General features: G+C 35.8%; 1 protein-coding gene across 4 annotated transcripts in view; it reads right to left on the bottom strand.

Moving 5' to 3' along the window:
- TAFA2 (TAFA chemokine like family member 2) overlaps positions 1 to 23,725 on the bottom strand; it is a 594,521-nt gene that overhangs the window by 146,158 nt on the left and 424,638 nt on the right. For all 4 annotated transcript variants that reach the window (XM_056797692.1, XM_016425595.2, XM_007502823.3 and 1 more), the window contains exon 3: positions 5,855 to 5,961. In XM_056797692.1, coding sequence (XP_056653670.1) covers positions 5,855 to 5,960 — 106 coding nt within the window. In that variant the 5' untranslated portion in view covers position 5,961. The remainder of the gene's footprint in view (positions 1 to 5,854; positions 5,962 to 23,725) is intronic.

The raw sequence follows: 23,725 nt of genomic DNA, 5'->3' as shown, positions 1-23,725 counted from the left end.
TTGCTATGGGGACAACTATTATTTTACCACTTCCAATTATTTTACCATATTTTCCTTTTATTTTATTATACCTAAGCATGCAAACCTACTAAAAGTTTCCTCTATTTCATCCTTCCTATTCACGTTCTCAATAATTTCCCCTTATAAATATGCTATAATTCTAAAAATATTTGGGAATTATTGTCAATTTCAATATACTAAGGAGTCATATCTCTTAATTTGAAATTCTTCTTCCTCTTGTTAGAAGCCACCCTATTTTTTGTGAATTTAAAAAAAAATTTATTTGGTCAGTTTCAAACTTTATTCTTTGGTTACAAAAATCATATTCTGTTCCTCCCTCCCCTCCCCCAGCCTTTCCTATAGCCAACGTGCAACACTGGGTATTAAGTGTGTCCTTGATCAGAACCTATTTCCATGCTGTTGATGTTTGCACTAGGATGTTCATTTAGGGTGTATATCCCCAACCATATCCCCCCTCGACCCATGTAATCAAGCATTTGTTTTTCTTCGGTGTTTTTGTTCCCACAGTTTTTCCTCTGAATGTGGATAGTGTTCTTTCTCATAGATTCCTTCAGGTTGTTCATGATCATTGCATTGCCACTAATGGAGAAGTTCTTCCTCCACTTTATTATTCCTTTGAGTGCAATAGTATTCCATCACCAACATATACCACAATTTGTTCAGCCATTCCCCAATTGAAGGGCATCCCCTCGTTTTCCAATTTTTGGTCACCACAAAGAGCGCAGCTATGAATATTCTTGTACAAGTCTTTTTCCTTATTATCTCTTTGGGGTACAGACCCAGCAGTGCTATGGCTGGATCAAAGGGTAGACATTCTTTTATTGCCCTTTGGGCATAGTTCCAAATTGCCCTCCAGAATGGTTGGATCAATTCACAACCCCATCATCAATGCATTAATGTCCCAACTTTGCCACATCCCCTCCAGCATTCATTACTTTCCTTTGCTGTCATGTTAGCCAATCTGCTAGATGTGAGGTGATACCTCAGAGTTGTTTTCATCTCTCTGATTATAAGAGATTTGGAATACTTTTTCATGTGCTTATTAAAAGTTTTGATTTCTTTGACTGAAAATTGCCTATTCATGTCCCTTGTAAGAGCCACCTTATTATTCTTGCTGGAATTTGGTACCACCCAATTGCTTTTAACTTCCTCTCCCTCCATTGCCCTCATACCATCTATCAAATACATGGCAAGTGCCAGAGGGATTTAATATGACGGGGAGAACAGAAAAGAGCATAAAATACAGGTGCTCATATTAACCCCAGGAAAAAAAAAATCAGTACATTTTAGAGTGGTTATTTGTAAGTGTGATGTAGTACATGGAATGAATATGTCAAATGCTTTACAATATCAGTCCACAGGCCATAAGTACAGTTGCATTTATACCTCCAAACAAGAGATTAACTTTTTTTTTAATCTCTAAGAGAATGAAATGTCATTCCCTTTTTCTCTTTATAAAATAAATTCCCAGATTTTATCTTCGTCTTAATAATGTTTTGATAGGGTAACTTTGAAAAAAGACTTAATAGAAACTTTACTTCATACAATAAATTCAAATTCCAGATCACTGTGGGTCTCAGGTAAAGAACTACTCTAGCCTTCTACTTTTGTATCACTTATAGACTTTCTTCACTATCCTCCTATGCCCTATTCCAGATCTTCTCACCCCTTCCTCTAGGACCTCTGGACTTCTCATAATTAACAAACTTTCTTTCATTTTTATATACCTCTTCAGTTTTTGCTTCTTTCATTTTATGGCATTCAAAGAGACTTTTCTTCCTCCAGATAATGCTTTCCCTCTTTTTATCTCTTCTGTAAAGTCTTATACCTTCCTAACTCTGTACACAGACAAAACACACTGGTTTTGGAGATACAGACAATATACAACTTGTTCCATATTGCACAGATGCTGTTGTTCAGTAATCTTTCTTCCTTTGAGATTCATTTCACTCAAATCCATTGTCCCTTGCAGATCTTTATGGCTTTCCTCTACCAGTCACAAAGTTCCCTCTTCCTTCATTCTCAAGCTGTTCAGTGTCTAACTGCTTCCTTTCCAACTCAATCTTACCTTTCTGCTACAGACCTTCAGTATATAGGGTGCTGTTCTTTAAATTACCCTAGCTCCCACATTGCTCAATCTACTTAATTTCCATGAACTATTCCTTCACTACACATCAACTATGAACAGAGATATCCCTATCTTTGATCTTTCCATCACTCATATGTGTTCTACTTCAATAATCAGGATGTCTGAAATTCTTTTATGCAATTAAACCTCCTACTATTCCCAATCACAATGATTTGCTTAACCAATTCACCTCTATGCCATCCATATCACACTGAGTAACGATGGCTATACTCTATGGCTTTGTCCTGTGCCTGAAAGTCTCAGCTACAGTCATAGTTAGAAGATGTGATATGGATGATAAGCAAAGGGACCAAGAGACAGCACTCAAAGAAGTAGAGAACAAATGTTACAAATCTCCAGAGAGGAGTGTGTATCAAAAAGAAGAAGGTGCCTAATATTGTCAAATGTTGCAGAGAGAATAAAATGGCTTGCATATTGACAAAGAGTCATCAAATTTAGCAACTAAAAATCATTAGCAACTTTGTTAGGAGTAGTTTTAGTTGAATGATGGGGTTGGAAGTCAGAGAGCACAAAGTTAAGAAATGAATGAGAGGAGAGAAAGTAAAAGCAATGAGTATGTATTACACCTGCTACTGACCAACACCTCAAAAGGGGATATGCTGCTGAGTTACCTGCCTAGAAGCTGACAGCCTATCAGATCATGTCTTTCCTCATAAATTAAATTCACCTTCTTAATGTGCCTGAGGGCAATTATTGAAATTTCACTTTTTTAAAAGCTTTTCTAGATCCTTTACTAAAATATATACAATTTAGAGCCTTTTATAACCACGAACAAAGTCCAAAGATAACAAAAGGGGGGAGTAAATTAATGGAAGAATTCCATAGGATACTACATAACCAAAAAATATGTTTCTACTTGGGTTTTTGTTCAAATTGGCAGTTAGTTAGGTGTTTATAGTCAATGAACTCAAAATGACATCAAAGCTTTATGTAAAAATATGTAATTTTCAGTGGATATATTATAATCTTTATAGTTAGAAAAGATACTATTACCTTGTGGTTCTAGGACCATCCCATCATTTTAAAGAAATAGAAATTGGAATTCAGAGTGTTTTGCCAGAGGTCACTTCTGATTCATTTTTACTTTAATAAATTTGTTATCATTTGAAAAGTAAAAATATAGCATATTTAAATTTTTGAAATAAAATTTGGTTTATATTAATGAAGTATATGTTGAAGCTTCTGGAAACTATTTAAAAAACTGAATCCAATTGCCTAAAAAGAATTTCATTCTATTTCCCCAGATATTTCATATTTAAGTAAAATTCAAATTTAAACTTTAGGATATGAAAGACCGCAGTGCTTTGTATTTAGACTCAACAATGGGAGTCTTCAATCTAATATCCAATGGGATGAATAAGAGGGAATAAAAGAAATCACATAGATCATCTATAATCTGTAGGTAGAGAGAGGCAATACTTAATGTTTGTGAGGGTTATAACAGGAAAAAAAAAATATCACAAAACAAACCTACCAAATGAATTCTAAATGACTTCCCTGCGATATTTTCCTCCTCTACATCACTGTGCACCATGCTTTCAGGATCTAGGTCTCAATAGACTGAAGTTATTCCAGGAAATACTTTTTAAAGTTTTAAGTGATTTACATCAGTCACTTTCTCAAGAGCCAAGATTCTGGTAATATATGAGGCAGAAATACGTAAACACTTTCCCTTGTGAGCTGACTAAATTCATTCAGAAACCCTCAAACAAGATTTTCAAACCAGACAGAGTACCTTCTGCAATGAGTGGGCTGTGCTGACTCTTCAGAGACCAGCACCATATGAGTCACAGTTCTGACAACATGGCCAACCTCAAGATCAAATAGAAGTCCGTTGATCCAAAATTACAAAGATCTTATCAGCAATCAGCAACTAATGATGCCCATAGACAAATTAAATTATGTTTTTTTCTTAAATTTACCCCCAAATCACCCAATGGTATATTTTACAGAAATCCAGAATGATATGATTGAAAGGGATCTACCCCCACAGCCATTTAGCCCAAACCATATTTTATAACAATTTTTCACTTTTGCACAAATACCTTCAATTAGGTATATTACACTATTTTGCACAGCCGCTTATTTCACAATGAGACAGTTCTAATTGTTAAGAAGTTTTTATCTTCTCCTGATATCAAGCAAAATTGCCTTGGTATTTTATTTAGACTTGACATTACAGAAGCACAGAGGTTTAACCAAGGGCTTTTGATCACTCTCTATTATAATGTTCCATATAATAGTAATTAATTTCATGTAATCAGACTAATACATCCAAATTTGAGAGATTCTAAATTCCTGAGCAATTAATGACAAACTATAATTCTCCAGGGCTGAAGATGAAGCATGCTACCCATCACCTAACAGAGAGGTGGTAGCCTCAAGATACATAAGGAAACATATTTAGACATGGTTTATGCAAGAATTTACTTTCACTTTACTATACAAATATTATGAGGATTTTTTTTATTGTTCAATTAGAGAGAGGTGGAGAAAATAAATGGTCATTAATTGGAAAATAATAAGATTTTTAAAAATTCTTCCTTAATGCCTTTAAAAAAAGAATTTGAGCTATTTGCCTAGCCCTTAGCACTCTTCTGCCTTGGAACCAATACATAGTATTGATTCCAAGATGTAAGGTAAGGGTTTTAAAAAAGGAATTTGAAAGTAAACCTGTTACAATGACTTCACCAAGAATCAAAAAGTGACATAAGAGGGATGGGACTATGTTATTATTAATAAAGAAAACTCCCTGATATATTTGCACATTTATAGTTTTATTTATAGAGGTGGGGCATAATGAGACATGGAACGATATCAGAATCTCTCATGGGGAATGGGAAATCGAACACAAACTTCAGAAAAGCAAGAAATTGGCTTCTTAAGTGAAGAATATTTGATTATGATAGGAACAGGTCAAAAATAGTCCTATTTTAATTCACTATATTAATCCTACTAGCCAGAAATAAGAAAGCAAAGGGTAAACTTTGGACTACCAAAACCTTTCAGATTTAATGGACATCTATAGATTAAGGACTCTCACTGCTTGCCAGGGGCAGGTTTAAACCAGCAGCAGCACATTAAGCATATAGTGACATATAATATGTAATATAAAAACATACATATTAGTGTTTAAATGGAAGTATAAATAGTCACGTCAGGAGCCAAAGATTAAGGCTCATCTTCTTTCTGTTGAGGTGGCAAAGTCATCCAGGACTGGCTGTGCAAAAACTTCACTTTGACAGGCAAACCATTTGCATGCCATAGCAGAATGGGTGTTATTAAAGATGGTTTCTTTATGAGGTCTATTGCAGTCAAGAACTCCTCTAGAGCACTCATATGCTCCTTGATACATCTTTATTACATGTCAACTTAACTTTTCAACCACCCCATCCCAGAAAGGAAAATGACAGTGAAATTGTCAGAGTTGCAATTTCCTATGGATTGAATCGGCATGCTAAACTGATATGGCACCAATCCGGGAAACATTAAATAACCATTTCCTTCCATAACACACCAACTTGAGAAATCATTCTCCCTGAATCTTTATTTGAAGAGCACTCTCAGGAGAAATTTGCACCCAGGAAAATCAGAAAAACTACCCAAGATGGAACAATGCTTTTTTTTAAAGCAGAGCCAAGTTCAACAAGGTGCTAAAAAAAAAAAGGAACTCAAATTTCTTACTTTTATGGTGGTTTGCACCAGATGCTAGTTTGCCCCACAAGGTTACAATAAATATTATTATTAGCAGCTTTCCTTTTGTTGCTTTCTGTAAGTATCTCTTATTCATCCTGCAAAGAAAAGAAAAGAAAATGTTTTAAGTATATGACACTATCACATTCATTTTTATAGAATTTTAAACATGAAAGAGATCTCAATAACCACCTAGTGCAACCTATACCCCAAAAGCAATTCTCAACACCATATATGAATCTCATCTATTTTCTGCTTGAAGACCTTCAGTAGGAAGACCCCACTTTCTCCTCAGCCAATCCCATTCCCTATTTAAAATAGCTCTAATTGTTGGAATTTTCCTGGCTTCAAGCTTAAGTTCCTCTCTACAAATCCCATCCAACTGCTCATGATATCTGTCCTCTGGAGCCAAACAAAACAAATCGAATCCCTCTCCTAGATGAGATCGCCTCTTTGAAGACCTAAAAACAACTATTATTGACCCTTAAAATATTTCTCTCATCCTGGATGAATAACTCATCCATTGCTGAGGTTTTACAAATTTGTCACTTTTCCATGATCACTTAGCTCTTTAACAGCAAGAACTGGGTCTTTTGAATCTAAGTTTAGGGCTCTTTTTCCACAGTAAACTGAATCTTAAAATAAACTGGGATTCCTAGATTTAAAAAGTACAATTTATTTGCTTCCTTTAGATTTCTCTACTACCTGGTTCATAATTCTGGATCCATAACAGACACACAGAAATACTTACTGATGATTAAAAATAAACAGGGTTTTGCTTTCAACATATTTGTAAATTCGAAGGAAAGTAAGAAGCTATAAGAGCCTTTAGAAGAGAAATAAATAAGTACTTTTGTGAAAATCAAAGTCTGAAATTCTGTATCTGTCACAGATATATGCCCACTTACACAAATTCATTAACCTTCAGTCTTGTATCAGGAGAAGGATTGAACATGAATTGGTATGAAAGGGTGCTTGAAAATCATTCATTTTATCTTATCCCACCATAAAAGTCACAGGTAGTCCACTAGTCACTCAAGTAAATATATGGTAAACTTCTGGTCTGTTTTAAACTTAGTCTAGGCAATGTGCAAATAGAAATTTGATACACATGAACTAAATTTACCCAGCATCCTTTTAAGTTATGTCCTCACTTTACACCCTGACATTTGGGAGATAAATTTTGCTGAAACTCACACTGCGAACTTTTTGGACTTTGGCTTTGGTAAAGGTCTCTGGCTCAATGCTCTGCTCACTTGGCTGAAGGAACCACTTTCTCACTTTGTTGTTATTAAATCCTATAAACTTAAATACTTGGAATATTCATTCATTTTTACTTTCACAGCCAATAGGGTCAAACTAGGTCAATTTGACTAGGGTCAAATTAGGCCTAAGAAGCTATATAAAAGGATCTCTGTGGGCTGCATGTTAATTGAGTTCTTAAAATGTAATATCTATATTTTATTGTATTTTTATTTATTTTGTTAAATATTTCTCTATTACATTTTAATCTGGTTCTGTCAGCATAGCCCATATGTTTGACAACTCTGGTCAAGACTGCCTTTGATCTCTTCCTAGTTTTCTAAGTGTGGGGTGTGAAAGATGAAATGACTGAGGAACCGAAGGTTTGAGTTTGATACTCTATTAATTTATTAACCAAAGCATACCAATTGCATAATAAATTGGGATGAGGTCTCCTCAGCTTTGACACTGAACCCAAAATACAGGGGGGAGGGTGGGAGATTTTTATCTATTATATACAATCAAATAAGACCAACATATTAAAAGAAAATAATTAACCAGGATACAAAATTAGATAAGCTGATTTCCAATTGGAGGAAATGCTAGGGGGCTTTCCAAGTTGAGTGAAGGAGAAAAAACAAGTACAATTCTTTGAAAACAGAAAAAAGTCTCATGCTCTCAAAGTGCCTGCATTCACTAAAAGGAACATGAAAACAATAACAGATTAACTAACCAGTGTGGGGCCAGTTTTCAGATAAGGCATGCAGGATTCTAGAGATGTACAATTTTGAGAAAATTCTTTCCCTCAATCTTGGCATCTGGATGGGTTTCTGGTCAGCATAACCTAAGTCCTTAGTTAAGGATACCAAAGTAGTAAAAAGAGTTGATCCAGTTTCCCAGCTATCCATAGCAAGTTCAAACAACATGATAAAGTTTTCTCACAAATTCCAGAACTAAATAAAATTTTTTTACAAGACAGAAATTGAACTGGACTCATCATTGAATAAAAATGGAACTGAGCTATATCCAGAATTGAGTCTCAAGACGGAGTCAGTGTGGTTCACAGAATTCCCACTTCTATTTGCTGATCTAATTCCTTCATAATGTTACTTTTTGTCTGTGATGGATAGCTTCAAATAAGGATTCTCTATGTCCTCTCTATCTAAATTAGTATACCACAAACAAGTTACCTCCAAAAATCTTTATTTGGATCTTGACTGTGACAGCAACATATTTTTAACCCTCCCCCCACCCTCAAAAATCATGGCTATACGAAGTTACATATCATCATTGATTACACAAAATTTTTTTTCTAGATGTTTCAAAGAAAAAACAAAGCTTGTTTGAATTGTTTGGAAAAACAAGGCAAAAGAGCCCAATAAAATATAAACTCATCCACTCAGTGATGTAGTTATAAACTCTAAATGAAAATATCAAACTGATATAATGAAGGCAGCATGGTATAGAAAGGGGATGAGGAAAACAAGTATTTATAGTGTCTACTACTCTGTGCCAGACACAATAATAAGTGCTTTACAAATAGTATCTCATCTGATCTTCACAACATTCTGAGGAGCTCATATTATCCTTTTGTACACTTAAGGAAACTGAGGCAGAGACTAGATGACTTGCTCAAGTCATTCCATACCTAGTAAGTATCTGAGGCCATTTTTGAATTCAAGTTTTCCTGTCTCCATCCCAAAAGAACTTAACTTGGAGCTAGGAGTCTTTGACTAGACACTTTTAATTCTAAAACTTACTAGCTGTGTGACCATGAATGAAATGTTACCATTTAATCTCTCCGAGTCTTGGTCCCCTGATCTGTAAAATGGGGAATATACTTGCCCAACCAATCTCACAAGGCTGAGAGAAAAATGATTGTGGAACTTTAAGGTGCTATATAGAAATGTGAGGTAGGATTTATATTGCTATTATTACTCCATTAACCTTAAAAAAAGAAATCACATATGCTTTTTTCCTACCTCCATATATGCTAGTGTCCCTCATAAAAGAAAAGTGGAGGAACTCAACAATTGCATTTCTATACTCCAGGCTTTGAGGAAAAATGAAATACTCCCAAAGGAAAGAGAATGAGAGAAAAGGGAATTCTGAGTTGGAAAAAGAGGAAATTGACCCTTGTCAGGAGGCTGTAGATTGTGGAAAATATAATAGAAAGGAAGGAAAAGAAAAGCTCTATAAGTGGAGCTAAAACAAACAAAATAGATTTGAGGTTCAATCATGACAAATAAAAGCTAGATTGCTAAAGAGAAAATTGGATGCCTTGACTTTCAAGGAATGATGTGGTAGAGACCCTCAATTTCACTCACTAAGACTATCCATTAAAAATCAGCAAAAGAAGCATGATAGTTGTAGTTCATGATTCCCTGTTCTGGCAACACTGAGGCAAGTATTCATTAATCTGATAACAGAGAGATCTGTTGTCTGCCACTGGCATGCATCTAAAACATAACAGAAAACCTCCCAATATTTCTCAAAGATGACTACATCCCACATGTGGTACTTTTTGTGGTTTCAAGTGACACTACTAGAAGGAAACTAAAGAGTAAAGCAAGATTACAATGTTTATAACAAGAAACTGCCCATTATACAAGTATTGATTGTATTTTCCTTGTTACCATGAACTGTAACTGACATGCAAAAGGAAAAGAAAATGGGACTTGGGAAAAGAACAACTGGGATGACAAACCAAAGATTACAGATTAGAAATGCATAGTTAACAAATACTTGATTTGTGAAGATCTGGAAAAGGAATCAATAAATACAAACATCAAACACTACTCCATCAAGAATATCACAAATGGACCAACATTACTTCCTTTCAAAAAATAGTTACAAAGTTATTCAATCAAGAAAATATAATAGATTGAGGTTACCTGGAATTTAACAGGGAACTTGATAGAGTAACTCCATTCTTGTGGAAAAGATGGAGAGATATGAACTAGAGTCAAACTCAAATACAAACATAGACTACTGAACCATACATAGGGATCCCTGCAGGCTGCAGGACAATTTTTAAAAAATGAAATTGTGATCCCTATTGATCAAATGCACTACAATAATTATAACTAAAATAACAATTATTGCTGTGAATTTCTTCCTCAGGAAGATTCAGAATGTAGACTTTATTTTCATTCTGTATATTTTAATCCATTCCTAGGCAAAACAATTGCTGTATAATGTCTAATATATTTATCTTTTTGTTTCGGATTCTGTTGAATTAAAAAGCAAAGCTTGCCAGGATTAGAAAAGGAAGCTCCATTACATTTCTAAAGCTTGATTGCCAAAAGACATAAGCCTCATTTAAAGGCCATAATTATGTTCTTCCTTGATCCCAAATACAAAAGTCAAGTCACCTAGTCAACTCTACTACCTCTGAATATTTTTTAAGAAACATAAATCAAAGTAAAAAGTCAAGTTTTTTGAAGGTACATTAACTCTAAAGACATTTTCTTTTTTTTCCCTTAACAGTTCATTGGTACAGTGTTAGATTTTCTGTCAAAACTTCAATGGCTCTTTTGCCTGCCTATAGGATAAAAAAGTAACTTCTTTGTTTGGAATTTAAGGCTCTACACTATCTAGTTCCTACCTTTCTTTCCAGCTAATTACAAAGGAATCCTCCTCGTGTACTCCACATTCCAGCCAAAATGAGCTACTTACTATTTCCAGTACACAATATTTCATCTCCCACCTCCAAACCTTTGAAAAGGATATTTCCCAGGCCTGAAATATATCAGCTATTCATCTTTAATTATCAATAACTAAAGACTTAGCTCATATACCATTTCCTAAATGCTGCTTTTTCTCATACCTACATCTATTGTTCTCCTGATAAAATTGTATTTTGAAAACTATTTTTAAATTAACAAGAATTTATTTTCTCTCTTGACCACCTCCCTATGTTGGAAAAATAAAAACGAATTTCATTCAATAAGTGTTAATAGTCAAGCAAAACAAATCCTCATGCTGAATTATGTTTAAAATTATACGGAGTCCCTCGCTTGTCAATTTAATTTGTAGACATGAAAAATTTTTTTTTCCTTTCTATAGCAGTTATATCCCTCTAGTACAATGTAAATCCCTAGAGGCCAGGGACATTTTTTTGTCTTTGTATCTCCAAATTCATACAGAAATACCATGCATAGTAGTGTATAATTGAAAATCTGTTACCCTAAAGAAGAACTACATTTCCTGGGAGCCCACTGACTTCTTGTCATTACATACTTCCTGTAGACAGAGGATAAAGTCAGTGAGCATTGAAGCTCTGTCTCTTCCTTTCACAAGCAGCTAGCAGTAATGGTGGTAAGGTGGGGATTTTGAAAATGGCTAACCAGCAATGGGCACGTGGTTTTTATTTTGTATCCTCTTTATTCCTTGATTTCTAATGATATTTAATAAATCCCTTAAAATATTTATTATTAAGATAAAATTTAAGTTTTATAGTTGGAAATCATGATAAGAAGCACAAAGCTAAAATGCATAGTGCCAATTGAGCAAAGGTCAAAGAGACCAACCAATCCCAATGGGATTGATGAAATTTTGAGCCAAGACAAGACAAGACAAGTTTAGGGTTCCAGGTTGCAACTGTTTTGACATATGTTAAAAGCAGGTCTTTCTTGTATCACATTCTACCAAGTATCTCAAATTTGACTCCTACCTGGATCCTATAATCTAGTCCTTATTCTGTCTTTCATTGTGTGGCAAAACTTTCTATAGTCCTGGCTGCTGATTAGGAAAGTGCATAATTACATAAATCACTTTAATTGGGTCCTGATTCAAAGACTTGTTATAGGTTTATTTTCCTTTACTTAAAATTTTTACACATGAGACTTTGATAGTCCATATTTCATCCAGAAATTATTTTTTCTTTTTTATTTGGATTCTTTTGATGTTTTTTTTATTTCTCTTGTCAATTGAATCATATACCTCATAACTCAGCCACGTGTCCCTAGGTGATTCCTTTGTTTTTTCAACACACTCTTAAAGGAGAATGCATCTCATAAAAATGAGATTCATTCAGAGAAAAAAAGTAATGGAAGAGTTCAAAAATTATATTGAAAATCAAATAAGAGATATAGAGGAGGAAATGGGGAAAGAAATGAAAGTGGATCAAAAGATGATTTAAAGAGAGTCAACAACTTTGGAAAGGAGGAGTCAAAAATAAAAAAAAACAACCCTGAAAAATAATAACTTAAAAAAAGAATAGGCAAAAAAAAATAAATGAGGCACAAATGTCTACTGAAATTAAGAACTCCTAAAAAAGCAAAATTGGCCAAATGGAAAAAGATGTGCAAAAATTTGCTGAAGAAAATAACTACTAAAAAAATGGAAATTCACAAATGGAAAAGGAACTATAAAAGCTCACTGAAGAAAATAAATCTATAACAACAGAATTGGACAAATGGAAGCTCATGACTCCGTGAGACAACAACAACAAAAAAGTCAGAAGAATGAAAAAAAAAACCCAAACATGCAAAATATCTCACTGGAAAAACAAATGACCTGGAAAATAGATTGTAAGTTACCAAGAAAAATCCACAGACTGTATAATCCATGACGTTGCAAAGAGTGGACATGACTGAACAAGAATGACTATATATATATATATATATATATGTATACATATATATGTTATAAATAATATTTGTGCTATTAAGATTCAACATGGAATATTGGATAGAAAGCTAACCTTGGACCTGGGAAGACCTGAGTTATGGTTCTGCCTCTGATACATACTTGCTGTTATGCTTTGATTTTTCCTGATTTTGCTAATGGGCTTAAGATAGTGGTGGGCCAGAATCATCAAGGTGGAATCAAGATGGCAGCATAGAAGCAGCAAACATTCAGACCTCTGAAAACCCTTCCTTACTGATTACAATCTAAATGTTCCTAGGGGACTGAAAATCAAACCTTACAACAAGACAGAGCCAAGGAACCCTCCAGCTGGACTCAATTTAAAAGGTACACCCCCAAAAGCCATAATTTGAGAATACCACAGTTTAAGGGGAAGTAAGAAGGAAGGCCCTGGTATCCCTCCCCAATCCTGGAGAGATAAGCCTCCAGAGGTAGCTGGAAGCTCTGGGCAAGCAAAAGCACTGGTCTGGAGGGAGTACCTTGTGAGTAAAGCTATGCCAGGCTCAGAGAGTCCAACACAGGCAGTGGGGAAGCAGATAGAGGAGAAACACAGAGCTCAGAGCAGGAGGCATAGTTGCAGCAGTAGAGACAATCCATATCCCCCCCACCCCCTTCCTGAGGTTTTGGCCCTAGTGCACATCCAGCAACCCAGCCAGACTTAATCCCATAAAAGCTTCCAGAGGGCAGAGAATCTCAAGCAAGCAAATAGCAGAGTGTATTAGAATCCAAAACCTACCATTTGCTGTCTACAAGAAACACACATGAGGAAGGTAGATACACATAGGGTCAAAGTAAGAGGATGGAGCCAAATATATTGGGCATCCACTGATAAAAAGAAGGCAGGAATGTCAATCATGATATCTGACAAAGCCAAAGTAAAACTACATCTAGTCAAAAGAGATAGGGAAGGTAATTGCATCCTGATAAAAGGTAGTATAGACAATGAGGAAATATCAGAACACAACATGTATGCACGAAATGGCATAGCATCCAAATTTCTAAAGGAGAAACTAGTGGAGTTCAAGGATGAAATAGATAGAAAAACCATCCTAGTGGGAGACATGAATCTTCCTCTATCCAAACTAGATAAATCAAACCAAAAAATAAAATAAGTGAAAGGCAAGAGAAGTGAATGAAATCTTACAATAATTAGAGTTAGTAGATATGTGGAGAAAAATAAATAGGGGCAAAAAGGAATACATCTTCTTTTCAACAGTACATGGTAATTCACAAAGATTGACCGTGTATTAGGGCATAAAAACATTGCAAACAAGTTCAAAAGAGCAGAAATAATAAATGCAAGCTTCTCAGATCGCAATGCAATGAAAATAATAATTAGTAAGGATGCATGGAGAGGCAAATTAAAAATTAATTGGAAATTAATCAATGGGATTCTCCAAAATCGGTTAAAGAACAAATCATAAAAGCAATTAATAATTTAATTGAAGAAAATTATAATGATGTGATATCCTTTCAAAATCTATAAGATCCATCCAAATGAGTACTCTGGGAAAAATTCATATCTTTGAGTTCATATTAACAAACTAGAGAGGGCAGAGGTCAATGACTTAATTGGGCATGCAAATTAAAAAACTAGAAAGTGAACAAATTAAAAATCCTCACATGAAGACTATATTAGAGATTCTAAAAATCAAAGGAGAACTTAATAAAATTGAAAGTCATAGAACTATTGATTTAATAAATAAGACTAGAAGCTGATACTTTGAAAAAAACAAATAAAATAGACAAAGTACTGGTCAACATAATTTAAAAAAGAAATGAAAAAACCAAATTGATAGTATCAAAGATGAAAAGGGAGACCTCACCTCTAATAAAGAGAAAATTAAAGCAATCACTAAAAACTATTATGCCCAATTATATGGCAATAAATATGGTGATCTAGGTGATATGGATGAATATTTACATAAATATAAAGTGCCTAGACTGACAGAGGAAGAAATAGACTACCTAAAAAAACCCATATCAGAAAAAAAATGAACAAGCCATCAAAGAACTACCTAAGAAAAAATCCCCAGGTCCAGATGGATTCACAAGTGAATTCTGTCAAAGATTCAAAGAACAGTTAATCCCAATACTATACAAACTATTTGACAGAATAAGTGAACTAAGAGTTCTACCAAATTACTTTTACAACACAAATATACTACCAATTCCAAAACCAGGCAGGTCAAAAGCAGAGAAAGAAAATTATAGACCAATCTCCATAATGATCATAGATGCAAAAATCTTAAACATATCCTAGCAAAAACACTCCAGCAAGTGATCATGAGGGTTATTCACTATGACCAGGTAGGATTCATGCCAGGAATGCAAGGATGGTTCAATATGAGGAAAATCATCCACATAATTGACCATATTAACAAGCAAACTGACAAAAATCACATGATTATTTCAATAGATGCAGAAAAAGGCCTTTGACAAAACACAACACTCATTCCTATTGAAAGCCTAGGAATAGAAGGGGCTTTCCTAAAAATAATAAATAGTATAAATCTAAAACCATGAGCAAACATCATCTGCAATGGAGTCAAACTATAAGCCTTCCCAATAAGATCAGGAGTGAAACAAGGATGTCCATTATATTATCACCTCTATTATTTAACATTGTACTAGAAACACTAGCAGAGAAGAAAAAGAAATTGAAGGTATTAGAATTGGCAATGAGGAGACCAAGCTATCACTCTTTGCAAATGATATGATGGTTTACTTAAAGAATCCTAGAGAATCAAGCAAAAAACTAGTCAAAATAATCAGCAACTTTAGTAAAGTTACAGGATACAAAACAAACCCACACAAGTCATCAGCATTTCTATATATCTCCAATCCATTTCAGCTGCAAGAATTAGAAAGAGAAATTCCATTTAAAATCACTCTAGACAACATAAAATACTTGGGAATCTATTTGCTGAGACAAACACAGGAACTATATGAACACAACTATAAAACACTCTACACACAATTAAAACTAGATCTAAACAATTGGAAAAACATTGACTGCTCATGGGTAGGATGAGCTAAGGTAATAAAAATGACCATCCTACCCAAATTAATTTACTGATTTAGTGCCATACCTATTGAAATACAAAAAACCTTTTTTTACTGAATTATAAAAAAAAATAGCATAGTTCATTTGGAAGAACAAAAGATCAAGGATATCCAGGGAAATCATGAAAAAAAATGCAAAGGAAGGAGGACTTGCAGTCCCAGATCTCAACCTATACTATAAAGCAGTGGTCATCAAATTAATATGGTACTGTCTAAAAGACAAAAAGGAGGATCAGTGGGGACTTGGGGAAAGTAACCTCAGCAAGACATTCTATGACAAGCCCAAAGATCCCAGCTTTTGGGACCAAAACCCACTATTTGATAAAAACTGCTAGGGAAATTGAAAGACAGTATGGAAGGGATTAGGTTTGTATCAACACCTCACACACTACACCAAGATAAACTCAGAATGGGTGAAAGACTTGAATGTAAAGAATGAAACTATAAGAAAATTAGGTTAACACAGAATAGTGTACATGTCAGATCTTTGGGAAAGGAAAGACTTTAAAACCAAGCAAGACATAGAAAGAGTCACAAAATGCAAAATAAATAATTTTGACTACATCAAATTAAAAAGGTTTTGTACAAACAAAACCAATGTAACTAAAATTAGAAGGAAAACAACAAATTGGGAAATGATCTTCATAACAAAAACCTCTGACAAAGGTCTAATTACTCAAATCTATAAGGAGCTAAACCAGTTGTACAAAAAATCAAGCCATTCTCCAATTGAAAAATGGGCAAGGGACATGAATAGGCAATTTTCAGTTAAAGAAATCAAGACTATTAATAAGCACATGAAAAAGTGTTCTAGATCTCTTATAATCAGAGAGATGCAAATCAAAACAACTCTGAGGTATCACCTCATAGCTAGCAGATTGGCTAACATGACAGCAATGGAAAGTAATGAATGCTGGAGGGGATGTGGCAAAGTTGGGACATTAATGCATTGCTGGTGGAGTTGTGAATTGATCCAACCATTCTGGAAGGCAATCTGGAACTATGCCCAAAGGGCACTAAAAGACTATTTGCCCTTTGATCCAGCCATAGCACTGCTGGGTTTATACTCCAAAGAGATAATAAGGAAAAAGTGTTGTACAAGAATATTCATAGCTGCACTCTTTGTGGTGGCAAGGAATTGGAAAATGAGGGGATGCCCTTCAATTGGGAATGGCTGATCAAATTGTGGTATATGTTGGTGATGGAATACTATTGTGCTCAAAGGAATAATAAATTGGAGGAATTCCATGGGAACTGGAATGATCTCTAGGAATTGATGCAGAGTGAAAGGAGCAGAACCAGGAAAACTTTGTACACAGAGACTGATACACTGTGGTACAATTGAATGTAATGGACTTTTCCATTAGTGGCAGTGCAGTGATCCTGAACAACTTGGAGGAATCTATGAGAAGAAACATTGTCCACATTCAGAGGAAAAACTGTGGGAGTAGAAACACCGAAGAAAAGCAACTGCTTGAACACATGGGTCGAGGGGATATGGCTGGAGATGTAGACTCTAATTGAACATCCTAATGCAGACATCAACAAGTTGGAAATAGGTTCTGATCAAGGACACATGTAATACGCAATGAAATTGTGCATCAGCTGTGGTAAGGGTGAGGGGTGGGGAGGGGGGGAAATAATGTCATTCTTGTAACCAAGGAATAATGTTCTAAATTGACTAAATAAATTAATTTTTAAAAATGAATCCTATTACGGTAATTTCATATTGGGGCAGTAGCTTATAAGCCCCACTACCCTCACACCTAGGTAATGGGGCTATGACCCTGTCATCTTTGAAAGGGTGAATGAAAAAAGCATGTATTAAACACTATGTAACAGCCAGCAAAGAGCAATGCTATCAACATCAGGAAAACAGCAACATCAGAGGGAAGGTTTTTTGGAAGATGGGATCCAGTGGACACTCACTATCAATGCAGATTGGTCAGTTCAGGAAGGGTAGGGAAGATAATAAACTTCTGTCAGATTATAGTTTCCTGAGGGACTAAAAGATGACATTAAGGGATTGCTTGTAATGTGGATTTGGAATTCTGTGAGTTTTCTCTTGCAAATAAACATTTTTAAAAAAAAAAAAAAGATCATGGTGGGCCAGACTGGGGTAAGCAATGGTCAAAACACTTTTAAGATGGAGACGGTGAAAAGGGACAGACAGATGAGGGAAGATGAGACAGACAGATATGTGAGAAAAAGTAGGATGGAGATAAATACACATTGAGCATTATTAATAAATATAACTGGATATGTGAATGGGATGGATTCACCCATAAAACAGATAGCAGAGTGGATTAAAAAACAAAAACCTACTGTTCACTTGATGCAGAAGGACATGTGTAGAAAAAAAAATATGGGACTAGAGTAGCATGTACTAAGTCTAAACTGAAGTAAAAATAAGCCAGGAGAGCAATTATGATTTCAGACAAAGCAAAAGCAAAAATGGATCTAATTAGAAGAGAGAAGCAAGGAAACTACATTTTGCTAAAAGGCCCAAACTTGAGGCCTATCACTCCCCTTCTCAATAAATCCTATCTTCAGTGAGGAATCATGGCCTTAGATTAAAAGTACCATCACATAATCAAAGAAATGCTTAAAACAGTCATTCTCAAAGGATGTCCCTCCAGTATGCCAGTGAGCTGTATTGAACTTAGATTTGAATTCACAATTGCATGCATTCTTCCGTGGTGTCCCAGTTCCTTATAGCACAGAATAATACAAAAAAGGAAAAACTAAAAATGTTTGATAATCACTGGCTTAAAAGATTAAGTACCTTCTTTCCCTCAGCTCTACTTTATCTCCCATTACCTTTACCAGAGTGAGAGAACAAGGATCCAGGCATCCTTTGATAATGTCACATTTCTCTTGAGATTAGGATAAATAAGTAGACTAATGTCTTGAAGTACTAGAAAACAAGTATAAAGAATTCTCTCACTCTTTTCCTCTCCATCTCTCTTTTCCTATTTCTCTACCTTTTTTTATCTTTCCCTATCATCCTCTCCTCTTCCTAATTTTAGATCAGATTTCTCTGAGATGTTATTGTCAAAAAATTCTTGTAGTTTTTCTTTTTTATTAAATTAATTTATTTAGTCAATTTAGAACATTATTCCTTGCCTACAATAATCACATTATTTCCCTCCCCCCCCCACCAACCCTTTCCGCAGTTGACACGCTATTTCATTGGACATTACTTGTGTCCTTGATCAGAACTATTTCCATGTTGTTGGTGTTTGCATTAGGATGTTCATTTAGAGTTTGTAGAGTTTTTCATAGAATTCTGGAACTAACTTCCCCATCTGGGCAGAATTTGCTATAATAACATTGATAAGAATTCAATCTTCCATGTGTTTTTGCATTAAAATATTTTATATACACTTTATTTTTACATAGGTTTTTGCATATCTATATAAATATATTCATCCTAATACATTAGATTTACTAGAAAGAGAAGAATTTTTGTCAAAACTATATTAATACAATACTCTGATAATAGCTCCAACACTTAAATATGTGACTGATTAACAACCAAAGCAACAGTCATATTGGTGCTGTGAAGCATACCTTATAATAAGCCTCTTTAATGTACTGTTTATGCTTTGTTCTCTTTTATAAGAAATTTTCAGTTTCTTTAAATATCATTGATATTATAGATTCCTAAAGGCCCCCAGATTTCAGAAGTTTCAGTTTCTGAATCAAAATCATTACATGTATATATAACATATAAATATGTATATACACATATACATATATATTTGCATTGTGCCTTTATTATTTTACAGCCCTCTTAATGGGAAATGCATATGATTAACTCTCTCCTTTCCTTCCCCTCAACTATCCTTTTAGATCCTAATATTTCACCATAAACAATGGTTTCTATGACTATCCTAGTTTCCTTAGGTATAGAGCAGATGTGCACAGCATAAGGCAAATGGTTACCTATACGACCTCAAGAAAATTTGCCACAGTAGTGATGGGAGCTCCATTACCTGAGTCAATTCCTGAAAATCCTCTGAGAATCAGGCTTCATTTTATTAAGAAGGAGATTAGTCCAAACCACTGGCATTTTTGCTATTTTCAAAATGCTACTATCCTGTTGACCTTATTATCTCCTTCCACTCCCTTGATTTTAGTCAAGGAGAGCATGTGGAATTTAGCATATTTTAAGAAATTGTGCTGTAAAGGTTGAGATCCAACTAAGAAGCCAAATCTTGAGTTAATGATTTCCTTTTCCAGGCAATGCTGGATCTAGGAAGAGTAACTCATGATTATATGGGTAATTTATTTAAATAAAAAACTTACGATTTCCGGTCAAGATGGCGGCTTAGAGAAAGCTAAAGTTCAGATCTCCGGAAACCCTTTCCTACCGAATTCAAACTATATGCTCCTAAGGCACTGAAATTCAAAATGAACAACAGCATAGACCCCAGGAATCCTCTACCTGGACCTGGACCTGGATCAAAAGGTACGGCCCCCCTAAAAGCCAGAACCCGAAATCACTCAGACCTAAGGGTTCGGCAGAAGGAAGTTCCCAGGACCCATTCCCCAACCTAGAGCTCTGAGTCCGAGGCAGCAGAGGGAACCTCAGAGCCTCAGGGCCAGCTATCCTGAAGGTCGCTTCCTGAAAACAACCTGACCCAGTCGAGGGGGCACCCACACAGCAGGGAAACAGAGGGAGACAGGAGGAGCCTGTAGCCCCCTGACCAGATCCTTCCATCTAAGTCTCACCGAAGGTCCCTGCCTCAGGGCATACTCAGTCTGAGGTTAATCCTATCACCAGCCCTCAGAGCTCCAGGAAGCCACAGCCACTCCCCCTCAGAGAGCAGGGTCTTCTGAAACAACAGTAACCCTCAGGGCTTGCAAAAGGGCCTCGGGAGACAGCTATTCTGAAGGCCGCTTCCTAAAAACAACCTGACCCAGTCGTGGGGGCACCCAGACAGCAGGGAAATAGAGAGAGAAGGGGGAGCCTGCAGCCCCCTGGCTGGATCCTTCCATCCCGGTCTCAATGAAGGTCCCTGCCTCGGGGCATACTCAGTTCAACCCAGAGAAAGTTAATCTTATCAGGAGCCCTCAGAGCTCCTGGAAGCTGCGGCCCCTCCCCCCTAAGAATGCTGGTTCTCCTGGCCTGCTAAGGCACAGAAACAAACACCCCACAGAAAGGGCCAAGCCAGGCTCAGAGCGTGGAAGTAAGGCAAAGGAGAAGCATAGGGAGGGAACTGAGGAGGGCAGTAACATGGAAACACCAGCAATTCCTGGCTTCCCCAGGAAGACAGAACAACAACTGCATAGAATGGACAATCTGCCTAGGGCTAAAACCTCTGAACAACAGACAGAGATAAGAAAAGCTAGTCCTCCCCACTTAGAGATGACAAACTCCACAGAAGCAAAAAAGCCCCCAAATTCCAAGAAAAACAAGAAGAAGGGGGTGACTTTGGACACATTTTATGGAGCAAAAATACAAAATACAGAGGAGATAGAAGAGGAAACACAAGCAAATGCTCAGAAACCTTCCAAAGGAAATGGAAACTCTCCACAAACCCATGAAGAATTTGAATCAGAAAGGATCAAAAAGATGGAAGCCCTCTGGGAGGAAAAGTGGGAAATAATGCAAAAGAAATTCACGCATCTACAAAACCAGTTTGACCAAAGTGAAAAGGAAAACCAGGCTTTAAAAGTCAGAATCAGGCAACTCGAAGACAATGAGCAAGAATTAATAAAGCAAAGCCAAAAGACCAAGAAATTAGAAGGGAACATAAAATATCTCACTGACAAGGTGACAGACTTGGAAAATAGAGGAAGAAGAGATAATTTAAGAATAATTGTACTTCCAGAAAAGCCAGAAATAAGCAGCAAACTCGACATCTTAATACAAGATATAATCAAAGAAAATTGCCCAGAGATTCTAGAACAAGGGGGCAATACAGCCACTGACAGAGCTCACAGAACACCCTCTACACTAAATCCCCAAAAGACAACTCCCAGGAATGTAATTGCCAAATTCCAAAGCTTTCAAACAAAAGAAAAAATCCTACAAGAAGCCAGAAAAAGACAATTTAGATATAAAGGAATGCCAATCAGGGTCACACAAGACCTTGCAAGTTCCACTCTGAATGACCGTAAGGCATGGAACATGGTCTTCAGAAATGCAAGAGAGCTGGGTCTTCAACCAAGAATCAGCTATCCAGCAAAACTGACTATATACTTCCAAGGGAAAGTATGGGCATTCAACAAAATAGAAGATTTTCAAGTTTTTGCAAAGAAAAGACCAGAGCTCTGTGGAAAGTTCGATATCGAAAAACAAAGAGCATGGAATACCTGAAAAGGTAAATATGAACGAAAGGGAAAAGGAGAAAAATGTTATCTTTTTCTTTTACTCAAACTCTTCTATAAGGACTACATTTATATCAATCTATGTATACTAACAGGTGGGGAAAATGTAATGTGTAAATAGGGGGAAAAGAAAGACCAAATAGAATAATCTTTCTCACACAAAGATTCACACGAGAAGGGGAGGGGAAGAAAACTCCTATAAGAAGGAGAGGAAGAGAGTTTTTACTTAAAGCTTACTCTCAGTGAAATCAACTCTGAGAGGGAAGAACATCCAGATCCATTGGGATCTTGAATTCTATCTTACCCAACAAGGGAAGGGAGAAGGGAAAACCAAGGGGGGTTGGGGGGAGGGAACATAAAAAAGGGGGGGAAGAAGAGGGGGAGGGGGAGGGAACAAAAAGGGAAAGACTAGAAAGGGAAACATATCAAGGGAGGGGACAAGGGGGACTGATTTAAAATAAATCACTGGACTAAAAGGTAGAGCTGAAGAAGAAAAGTTAGAATTAGGGAAGGATATCAAAATGCCAGGGAATCCACAAGTGACAGTCATAACTTTGAACGTGAATGGGATGAACTCACCCATAAAACGTAGACGAATAGCAGAATGGATTAGAATCCAAAACCCTACCATATGTTGTCTTCAAGAAACACACATGAGGCAGGTAGACACCCACAAGGTCAGAATTAAAGGATGGAGTAAGACCTTCTGGGCCTCAACTGACAGAAAGAAGGCAGGAGTGGTAATCATGATATCTGATAAAGCCAAAACAAAAATAGACCTGATCAAAAGGGATAGGGAAGGTAATTATATTTTGTTAAAAGGGACTTTAGATAATGAGGAAATATCATTAATCAACATGTATGCACCAAAAAAATATAGCACCCAAATTTCTAATGGAGAAACTAGGAGAATTGAAGGAAGAAATAGACAGTAAAACCATATTAGTGGGAGACTTAAACCAACCATTATCAAATTTAGATAAATAAAATAAAAAAATAAATAAGAAAGAAGTAAAAGAAGTGAATGAAATATTAGAAAAATTAGAATTAATAAACATATGGAGAAAAATAAATAGGGATTCTCAGCACCACATGGCACATTCACAAAGATTGACCATCCATTAGGTCACAGAAACATGGCACTACAAAAGCAGAAAAGCAGAAATAATAAATGCAGCCTTTTCAGATCACAAGGCAATAAAAATAATGATCAGTAAGGGTACATGGAAAACCAAATCAAAAACTAATTGGAAATTAAACAATATGATACTCCAAAATAGTTTAGTTAGAGAAAAAATCATAGAAACAATTAATAATTTCACCAAGGCAAATGACAATGGCGAGACATCCTTTCAAACCTTTTGGGATGCAGCCAAAGCAGTAATCAGAGGTAAATTCATATCCCTGAGTGCATATGTTAACAAACTAGGGAGAGCAGAGATCAATCAATTGGAAATGCAAATAAAAAAACTCAAAAGCAATCAAATTAAAACCCCCCAGCAGAAAACCAAACTAGAAATCCTAAAAATTAAGGGAGAAATTAATAAAATTAAAAGTGATAGA

The sequence above is a fragment of the Monodelphis domestica genome, chromosome 5 (genome assembly GCF_027887165.1).
Source record: "Monodelphis domestica isolate mMonDom1 chromosome 5, mMonDom1.pri, whole genome shotgun sequence".
In the NCBI taxonomy this organism is placed as follows: Eukaryota; Metazoa; Chordata; class Mammalia; order Didelphimorphia; family Didelphidae; genus Monodelphis; species Monodelphis domestica.
Note: the sequence above shows the minus strand (reverse complement) of the source record. Positions and strands in the feature narration are given on the sequence as shown.